At 32.6% G+C, this 11,012-nt stretch overlaps 1 protein-coding gene and 1 long non-coding RNA gene across 2 annotated transcripts; both read right to left on the bottom strand.

Moving 5' to 3' along the window:
- Positions 1–203: 203 nt before the first annotated feature.
- Positions 204–1,606, bottom strand: LOC142161623 (F-box protein At5g39250-like). Its single transcript, XM_075250444.1, has one exon. It carries the CDS (start codon positions 1,458–1,460, stop codon positions 708–710), a length of 753 nt encoding a protein of 250 aa, XP_075106545.1. The 5' UTR covers positions 1,461–1,606; the 3' UTR covers positions 204–707.
- Positions 1,607–1,608: 2 nt separating this feature from the next.
- Positions 1,609–3,204, bottom strand: LOC107813977 (uncharacterized). Its single transcript, XR_012708126.1, has 3 exons — positions 3,067–3,204; positions 2,486–2,598; positions 1,609–1,720 (listed from the first exon to the last, which is right to left on the bottom strand). It is a non-coding gene; the product is annotated as an uncharacterized LOC107813977 (long non-coding RNA).
- Between the last annotated feature and the right edge of the window lie 7,808 nt (positions 3,205–11,012).

The raw sequence follows: 11,012 nt of genomic DNA, 5'->3' as shown, positions 1-11,012 counted from the left end.
AAATAATTTACCATATCTGAGTCGGTCCCCACCAACATACCATTGCTCTTTTCCGCCATAGTGGACTAATGAACAAAATTGAATCAATTGTTCAGTAATTAGCCAAACTTACAGTACAATTTACAGTAGACGGTCTTGGCGGGGGGGACATACCAGCTGCCGCACAAAGCTAAAAATAGTGGCCAGTGGATCAGGCACAATTAACAATTTAACATCTAAAGGATATATTTCCTTGGCATGTTGTGCTAATCGGTTTTATACAACCGGAAAGGGGCAAAGCACATTCAAGCATATTACCAATTGCGAAAGCATAACAGATTCTGATACTCCGTTAAAGGATGATGCCACTAAATTCAAAAGCAAGAACCACTAAAGCTCTTTGATCCCTAGGGCAACTCTAAATCAACTAGTCATACATTTAAAAGATCTTCATCAGCGAAGAGAGAAAAAGATGAACAGGTTTTGCTGCAGAAGCCATAGACAACCAATACATGAGATGATACTAGAGTATCTTATTCGGAGTTCTTCCAGCGATAAAACTATAAACTGTACTTCCAGAAAAAAATAACTTTAAATTGGACTTGGCATTGTGCACAACTTAAATGGTAGTCCACTCTAGCAGCATAACTATGTACAAGTTTTAGCCAAAGTGGACATACTTCAACTACTTGACTGACCACCTGATATAGATCTAAAGGCCACTGAGCTTACTTCCAGTCCAACATGTCCAGAAGCCACAGGACCTCATCTTCAGAATTGGCAGCATCACAGAAATCCATCTCTATCCCAAAAACATCTAGTGCCCCCTCATTATTATGGTCCATGAAAAGCAAAGATATCCATGCCCGAACACCCGATACAAACAAGCAAATAGGAGAGGAGAAGTCAAGATAATCAAAAGCTAAAGCCCGATATGCTGTTCGATCAATATAATCAAAAAGGGATTTCTTTATAATGCATGCAACTTTATTGGTATCTTTGCGTCCAACAAGCACAGAGACACTGACCGTCTGGCACAAAGGAATCGTAAATCTTGGTTCCACAGGTAGCGTCATCTTGTATTCAGGCCCTTCCAAGTGGAACCTAAGCACATCGCAGATTCCAGGAGGCGGGATCCAAATTCCCTTCTGAAGAACAGGCCCTGGTACCACATCTGAAAATATTATTTTCTCTTCAGTCCAAATGTCAATGTAGAACTCCAAGTCATTGAAGGAAAGTCTCGGAGGGAGAACAGCCCTGCGGTATTGCCGTTTATGAAAGTTTTGAAACAGTTTATAGTAGGTTACAGTAGGAGGAGATGACCGTTTGCAAATTGATGGCCATTTTTTAGAACAAAGACATTTCCAGAAGTAATCATCTCGTGCAATATCTCGCCACTGTTTGCACACTATCATACATGTAGCCAGGTCAGTGCCCTCCAGAAACGGGAAAACAGCCTTCAGAATTTCTTCACATGCCATTTTGTGAGCAACGATAAAACCAGCTAGGCAGAGAAACTCTGCTCTTTAGGTCTTTATACCGTTTAATACAAAGGTGTACACAACAAGAAAACCAGCAGGGAAGAAAATCTGCTTTTTGCTCTTTATGAGCTTTTTGGTAATCCAAGGAATTGGCTCTCAGGTATCCCAGTTGATGCTATCCCAGTTGATGCAAGCAAACTGCATTTCAGAGAACGGATAATCCTTCACCTAGGTAATGACTTGCAGAAGCATGGAGTTATCTGCATGCAGAATTTTGAGTTAAAGAAACGGGCTTCCTTATGCAACAATCAAGATTAAATATATGAATGTACCCTAATATCTATGTATATATTTAGACTAAATCATGCTTAGATGACTCGATATCATGAATAAAGAGAAGATAAAAAGTATGGATAAAGCTATAAAGAAATGTTTGGAATCAGAACAGATGAGGTCACTACTATACACAAACATCTCAAACACTTTAGGATTACTGGGGTCCCATTTTACAATGACCAAACATCTCAAACTATTTCGAATGAGTTTATTTCCCACTAAATAAATATTTTGAATGAGTAAATAGGAAAAAATACCCAAAACTCGCAATTATATTTCCTTACGAGATATGCTTGGAAATAAAAGAGACTAGAGGCAAGGATAAATATGCTCTCGGTTAGATGGAAGGAGGGACAAAGACATGTACAAGCTACAGCTTTCGCAGTTTGCTTATTGATCTGTATAAAAACATGAAGTCATATAAAGATCATAAACCAGCCTGTACAAGTTTTAAACAAAAAACAGTAAGGTTTTGTCTAAATCCAACTAGCTGTCAGCTTTATGGAAACAACAAGGAGACAAGATGCTGCTTAGAGATTACTATCCGCCAGTGGCAGAGCACGAGGTACAAAAAATGTAAACTTGCACAGTGAGTGATAGACCAAACTATCAAGGGATTCAACAATTCTCTCTCTCTCTCTCTCTCTCACACACACACACACACATATATAACAAAACTTTGTTTTTACCCTATTTGTACAGTGTAATTTTTCAACAGACTTAGCTCCAGCACTGGTCATCAGCGCTCAGTGACACAGATCAACACCCCAGAAAATACTTGAATAGAAAAGGATGCGCCTTTCTGTAGAAAACAGATTTTAAGAAATTACCCAAAAAAGCAACGCCCTAGCAAGCGGTAAAAGGAAAAGGACAAAGCATTCGAATCCAGAAACGAGTAAAACAAAGTAACTCCAACAACCCAGCCCAAAATGTTCAATTTATCGAATTTTTAATGCTGGAACAAACAAACAAGTGTAATTTCTGGATAAAAAGAGGAAAAACAAAACCAATGAAGAAAAAAATAGAAAATAGAAAAGCAGAAACCCTAAATTAAAGAATACGACAAGAACAATAACTAGTATGCCTCAATTCCAAAATCCTCAGTCCGTTGTATGAATCCTATAGTAGTATTTATTCGGCTCTATCTGAATCGAATATAGCCCTAAATTAAAAATATTTGCTTTTTCTGATCTATAATAAATGAGATAATGATCATGAGAAATGAAGGAAGAGCTAAATCAAACAATTTAAATTGAGAAGCTAAAATTACCTTTCAAACAAAGCAGATTAAGGAGAGAGTCTCGGAATACACTCAACGGTTATCGTCAAAGAACAAAATGACTTAGCAAACTTTGATTTTAATAGAGAGAGAAATAGAGAGAGGAGAGAGAAACAGACTGCTAAGAGATTTGTTTGGATGTGTCGTCAAGAAAAACAACTGTGTACCGTTTGGATAGGCTCTGTGGTCCTATTTTACCAGATTGTAGCAATCTAACTGTGCTGGATTATGCAACATTCTAATACAGTATGCTGCAGATGTATAGGATCATATCCAGCTTCTTCTCTACTTGGCCAAGACCGACCTTCAACGACGGCGTTTCGTTGCGTCCCACTTTTAAGCAATACAGTAGTAATTACTGGTAAAAGTTGAGAGAGAATTCTTATTGATATGAGATGAATTACAATAAAATAGAACCCTCTATTTATAGGAAGAGATTGGCTTAACCACCAAGTAATAAACCCTAGAATCTCTCTAAATATAGACATTCACCTTAAATAGAATTCTATTTATAACACTCCCCCTTGAATGTCTATTCAACAGATAATGTGCCTCGTTAAAACCTTAACTAAATAAAACCCAATGAAAAAAAATTGTAGAAAAGGAAAAAGAGTACACATATTTAACAATACACTTTTTGGTTGCCTCGTTAAAAACCTTGCAAGGAAAACCCAATGGGACAAAACCTTGTAAGGGAAAAAGAGTGCAACGCGCATTAACTCCCCCTGATGAGAGCATCAATTCGCATTTTTAAGCATTTGCATTCCAATCTTGTGCAACATTTTCAAAGGATCTTTGGTAGAGATTTGATAAATAAATTAGCCATATTAACTTGAATGAATATGCTGAACCTTGAAATCATCATTCTTAATAGATGTATTGTTTTCATATGATCTTGTTGGAATCGTCAGTTCAATATCTTCACATAGAGGTGAAAACTCTTGCTATCATATTATCATGCTTATAGTTATAACAAGATACATTTGTGCACAAATTTCACTTAGGATGTGGTACTTCAAGACCAAGAATTGTATATGCTTTAAGCGACTTAAATCCTTCATGGATTGTCATATAAGTTAAGTCATATAATCCATATAATAGACTTTAGATGCATATCAAGTTTTTATGTCATGCTAGACATATAAGATATCGAAAACTGATTGCACATACCATTGACTTTATACTTTCAAGTATTTGAACTACATGTCCAAAACTACATGTCTTTCATATTAAATCAATTCTATTTGAATTGTGTATCGCCTATTTGGCCAATATTTTTGTATGTCTCGACAGCCTTAAGATCTCCATCTATACTTAGCGCTATGATAGATGTCGTCGACGAACATTTTATATCGATTCCAATAATTTTTCATAAAGACATAACATAGAGATCTCTTCATTCATATATTCAGGTACCTGAATCTTCATGAGATTTTATGAAGTGTTATGTCATGTGATCTTTTAGATCACTTGCCTCCTTTATTATGATCATTTTGATCATTTGCTCATCTTCTTTATCAAGAAGTTTATTTGAAACTGATTTGTCTATATGGTTTAAGCGTACCATAGACTTTGTCCTTCTATGACTTAATAGGAGCATTTGCAATGAGATTATAGTTACTTTCTTTTGGCATGCTTTGCAATATATTGCAAATGAATTATCCTTTTATAAACTTCAAGTTCATATTATCTTATTCGAGGATCTAAATGTACAAATGATAATTCATTCCACGTAACTTTTTCTCAACTGTTTATCATGTCTCCCCCTCATGTTAGAAAAACTAACTTGCTTCCTCAATTTTGGGAACCCATCTTTGTGCGTTATGGTCTTAATCAATATATACACCGCACATCAATAATAACAAGATGAAATTATTTGGTTCCTGACCCTAAACCACTTGTGAGGGGAGAATATAATATACAAACTGATATAGGTAACTTTATTCTCATAAGCAATAGTTTAGCTATTAAGTGGATGCACTCAATAAATTATTTTGCTAAACCAACTGTGATGTAAACCAACTTATCAAGAAAAACTTTCTTGAGTAGAAAATCTGGAAATTATGCTCGAAATTAAATTATTGAGCAAGTTACCTCGCAAAACATCATATTGCGGGTTAATAATAATCGCACATGTAACCATCTCATAGATGCATCTTATGTGGTATACATGGCAAGTGAATGAGCCCATATTCACTTTTGATATTTCTAGCGTTTATGGGATTCAATCCCAATTTTAGTTGGTCTACTAATTAATGAGAACAAGCAACCTAGGAGAATCCGTAAAGAGCTTTCTAGTTCTTTAATGTTTACTCATTTGAATTCTCTTTTATTTTTGCACATCATACTTAAATTGATATGACTAAACCAGCTATGCCAACTGGATATCAATAAACTCCAAGTTTATTATGATATGAGTTTTATATCAATAAAGTTCTACTTTATTGTGGCATTCTTTTATTTGTGTAGTACAAACTGAAGAATAAAGCGGGTAACTTTTCACATACATATTACCCTGCTACAAGTTGTAGTAAAAGAAGATATTAAATCTTTCCTTTATTTATAGTCTCAATATAATCAACTGCTTTCGCGTGTACTTTGGAAACTGAATAAGTTTCTTTGAGACTTACTACAACACAATACCTTATTGGTAATCAATTGTGTTTCTCCAAAATAGTATAATTGGCTCTTGCAGAGTTCTCAATTAATTTTGTACTACCACATATTCATCAACATCAATATGGTGAATATCTCTTTTAAAGAGAAAGTTATACCATTATGGTTATGGTCAAAATTATATACAAGATATGTTTCTTGCATTAATGTTATTCTTTAATAATCGCATTACCAAAATATTTTGGTGCGCAATAGGTACGTGACCAATGACCATTCATGCCATAATAATGATGTTATTTTCTTATATCATCTCAAACCTTCTTCTAGAGGTGACTGCGTTATATTCACTACCACTAGCACGTTCATATTCTTCCAAGAATGAATATGTATTCATAAATTAGATGTTGTTATATTCACATCATGAATGGACCATAATCATCTATATGTGCTTTATAAAATCTCATGTCAAATTGATGACAAATATTACTTTCACAAAGTGAATGATTATTTTGAGAATCCTTATTGTTCTCATTACCACAATGATGACGATTATAATTTCGTCTATTGCCACGTCCACATCCATTGATACATTCATAGTAATAATATTATCTTCTTTCAGACTTATCATATACTGCTATCACATTCTCTAAAGGGAATGAGAATGGAACAAATTCAATGGGACAGGTTTTCAATTCTTTGCCCACAATCATACATGAATTTGATCATGGCAAGGCATAAAAATTTTACCACTTTGGGTGGTTATAATATCTTTCAAACTCCATTAGAGTTGCAATCAAAATTTATCGTCTTTGCTTATATTTAAAATCAAATTATAGAATGTCAAGAATTTGAAAGATAAAAGTAAAATACTTACCTTAAATCCAGAATTTAATCATGAAGGAAGTTCATAGAATAATTGACAATCATTATGCTCAATCCAAAGCTTCTACTCAATTGGTTAGAGTCTCGTGCTGATAAAGTGTTATGAAATAATAAAAGAAGAAGAAGAGTATTGCAGAGCAAAGTAGAGAGAGAATTCTTATTGATATGTGATGAATTACAATGGAATAGAACCCTCTATTTATAGGGAGAGATTGGCTTAGCCACCAAGCAATAAATCCTAGAATCTCTCTAAATATAGACATTCACCTTAAATAGAATTCTATTTATAACACTTAATATTTTTTTTGGGTTAAGTTTAAATATAGGAGACAATCGAAAACTGAAAATCTCAATTTATACCCATTAAGCCCAAACTATTTACCCTTAAATATCCAAACCTAAACTATTTATTTTTCTACCTATGCAATCAAGACTATTTACCCTTAAATATCCAAACCTAAACTATTTACTTTTTCTATCTATGCAATCAAGACTATTTACCCGGCCCACAGCTATTTGCATTCGCATTTGATTCAAAGTGTGAATGACATGACGAAAAGTTGATCACACTTTATTTTTATCTTCTTCTTTATCTCTCTTACTTATTAGATTTTTATTATTTTTCTGTTTCACAACTTACATAACTTCGACTCCTTCTTTCTTCTTCTTGAATTTTTCTCTGTGTGTGTGTTGAATTTTGAAACCCTTTGTTATTTCTGCATTTTTCTTTTAATTTGTTTCCATGAAGCGAAAGGAGGTTGAAGAAGTAGATGATCAAGAAATGCCAATTGATAGACTGCCCTTTGACCTCTTGGCTCATATTTTTGCTCTGCTTACTTGTTTCAAGGATTTGGCTCAGTTAATTTACTTAATTCTTTTTCCTCTACGTTTTCTTCTGAATCTACCCTTTTGTTTTTGTTTCGTGTTGCGTTTATTTTGTCATTTCTTGGCTACTTATTTGTAGGATGAGCGCTGTGAGCAGGAAATGGAGAGAGGGGTGAAAGAATCCTTAGCTAAAAGAGAAAGTTTGAGTTTTTCTGGTTTCCCGAATATAAATTTTTATGTGTATTTGAATATCCATCATTGTTGGGCTTGAAGCTCAATTTTATTTTTGAAGATTTCTTGTTTGATTTAGAGTGGGTGCTGTTAAATCTTGCTTATAGTACCTTCTGGAAGGTCATACTGAAATTTAATAACATTTGGAGGTGATTTGAGGTGATTGAGATCAAAATTTTCCCCTGAAAATCGAAGAACACAGCTACCGAATAATATACCGCTACGGTATACAATATGTTGTAGGAGTATATAGCTATAATGCAATAGTATACTATTGTAGTTTACAATATACTGCAACGGTATATTATAATAATCGAAGAAGAACATAGTTACCTAACAGTATACCGCTACAATATAAAATATACTATAGGAGTATATAGTTATACTGCAACAGTATACTATTATAGTATAAAATATATTGTTATAGTATACTGTAATAATATGCAATATAATGTAACATTATGCTATAATAGTATACAATATACTATAATAATATACTTATTACCCGTAAATTCACTTGTCTTTTCCCTTTTAATTTGCTTTAAGTTTTTACCCAGCGTGAGGGGTAAATTAAAAATGCAAAAATAAATAAATTATAGTATGCTATATAATGTAACGGTATACTCTTACAATTAAATCCTTTTAGAATATTTTGAAATTTTTATTGACAACTGATATTATTTTAGTTTAATAATTGAATTAAATTTTTTTTTCAACTCTTTGCGTACAATTGTATACCCTGTTGGTATAGCTATATACTATACTAGTATCATATATTAGTTAATATTTTTTGGTTGTATTAGTTACATTTAATTGGTACACAATTTGATTTTTCTTTAGTAATAGTATAAAAAAATAATAAAAAATAGTGAAAACAGTAAATGAAATTAGATTATGAAGAGAAAAAAATATAAAAAAAGTTAAATGAAATTAGAAAAGGAAAAAAGAAAAAAATAAGAAGAAAACGAGAAAAGAAAAAAAAAGAGAAGAAGCATAGAAATAAAAAAGAATTGGAGAATAAAGAAAAAATTCCCCATAAAAACTACTATGGTTAGAAAATGTAATTAGTTTATGGGTAGAAAAATAAATGGATAGATAAGGATAAATAATTTTATTTTTGTGGGTAATTGTGTCATTCCCCTTAAATTAAAGGTTCATAATGTTAGTATAGGATATGTTCTTGATTATCAATTAAAGTAGTATTACTACAAATAATAGTATGGGTTGGGGTGGGGCGAGAAAGAAGAAAGACAAAGATAATACTATGATTAGAGGTGTACAAAAGAAACCGACAAATCGTACCAACCCGATAATTCGAGTCAAATCGAGAAAAAAAATCCGACTATGGTTTGGTGTTGGAAAAAAAACCCGACCATAATTGGTTTGGTTTTTTAACTAAAGAAAGTCAAACCGAAACCAAACCAACCCGACATTACATATGTATAAATTTTAGATATATTTAATATATAAATATATTTTTTGTGATGTATTTTATAAATATTTCTTAAAAAATTTCATAATTTTATCTTTTAAGGTATTATTTCAAGGTTGAACTTAGAACTTTTGAGTGTTCCAATCAGTTTTATAGCCATTAATATTAGTAAATTAAATAATGCTAAGAAAAACCCAAACCAAAATCAAATCAATACTAATGCTAACAAAAGACATTCAATTCAATACTACGAACGGGAATGTATTGAATATCTATTTTTTGTTTTGCAAAAATTTAGATAAAAATGCATAACCTACTTTTATATATATATATTTTAGCGTTTAGTCATGTAATTAATACTCCCTTATTAGTCTATTTATTTTAACATGACTTAGTACTTTTAGATTATGTTTATTTTTATTATGATTTTTTAATTAGCAATATTTATATTACATAATTTTATTGTCTTTATTATTGAATATTTTAGGATAATGCCATGACACATCTCATATTTTGTATTATTTTTTTGGAAAATACTTTATATAGTTGTATCTTACTAGGATTAAAAAAATATTTTGAGCACAAGTTATATATTTTGTTCTACGAAGATTTTACCAGAAAAAAGCCGAAAAAATCCGAATAACCCGAAACCCCGAAAAACCCCGAGATTGAAAAACCCGAGTTTTATTGATTTGGTTTGGTTAGATTTAATAATCCGATACAATTGGTTTGATTTGGTCATTGTAAAATCCGAACCAATCCGACCTATGTACACCCCAAACTATGATTTGCAACTCCTCACTATTTTTATCCTTTCTGAAAGCAAAAAGAGTATTCAACTTTTTCTTCTATTAATTCTTCTTATTAGCAAACGTTTTTTTTTTTGTGCTTGTTTATATTCGTTACATTTTTTTTGTAAATTTTTCGTACGCCAGAACTCAAAATAGTACTCAATCTCAAAGTAGCATTGCGCTCATGGAAAATGCTGGAGGTGAAGTGGGGCAAGTGCACAGATAGCCATTTTTAGGGATGTTATTTAGAAATTAACCAATACTTATTTTGCCCTGAAAATTTAATTTAAACTAAATTTTTTAACTTTAGAACAATTCACAACACTTTTGTCCATAAAAATTAAAATAAAAAAATAAAAATTAAGATATACTGGCTAATTCCTAAATAGCGGCCATTTAGATCGAGGGACTGCGTGGTGTTATTTCTACACATGAAGTACAGAATTTGTTACGGACCAAGAATTAGAAGGCTCTTGGCATTATGCAATAAAAATAGCACGGTATAGCCAGTTTTTGGACTGGTCATTCAAAAATAGCAGCGTTTACCAAGTCAATGAAAAATAGCCACTATTTTGCTGCAATAGAGATCGGTCCAGCATAATATACTGGAGTTCGGTGCACCTGTGTATGAACTCCAACATATTATGCTGGACCGGTATACTTTGCTGGCTCCAGTATAATATACTGGAGACTGGAGCACTGGTGCTCCAAACTCTAGTATATTATGTTGGAGTTCTAGTGTACTTATGTTGGAACTCCATTATATTATGCTGGAGTTCCAACATACTTATCCTGGAATTGCATACTTATCCTGGAATTCCACTATAATATGCTGGAGTTCAAGTATACTTATGCTGGAACTCCAGCATAATATACTGACGTATTGTCCGGGTTTTGAACAGTGTTTTAACTCAGATTTATCTTTACATGAAAAGTGGCTAAATTTCGATTACTTTTAAAACTGAGCTATTTTTGAATGACCAGTTGTAAATCTGGCTATTTTTTAATTTCTCCCCGTTATGCACTATACTATTTTATCGTCGGCCCACGTGTTTGGCAAGTTCACCCAATATACTTGGGACAAATTTTAAAAAATAGCCAGATTTACAAGTGGTCATTCAAAAATAGCCACAATTTCAAAAGTAATCAAATTTAGCCAC

The sequence above is a fragment of the Nicotiana tabacum genome, chromosome 3 (genome assembly GCF_000715075.1).
Source record: "Nicotiana tabacum cultivar K326 chromosome 3, ASM71507v2, whole genome shotgun sequence".
Classification (NCBI taxonomy): Eukaryota; Viridiplantae; Streptophyta; class Magnoliopsida; order Solanales; family Solanaceae; genus Nicotiana; species Nicotiana tabacum.
The sequence above is the reverse complement of the archived record's forward strand: the minus strand, read 5'-3'. Positions and strand labels throughout refer to the sequence as shown.

Excerpts from the sequence above, each read along its gene's own strand:
- LOC142161623 (XM_075250444.1), bottom strand. The coding sequence starts at position 1,460 with ATGGCATGTGAAGAAATTCTGAAGGCTGTTTTCCCGTTTCTGGAGGGC.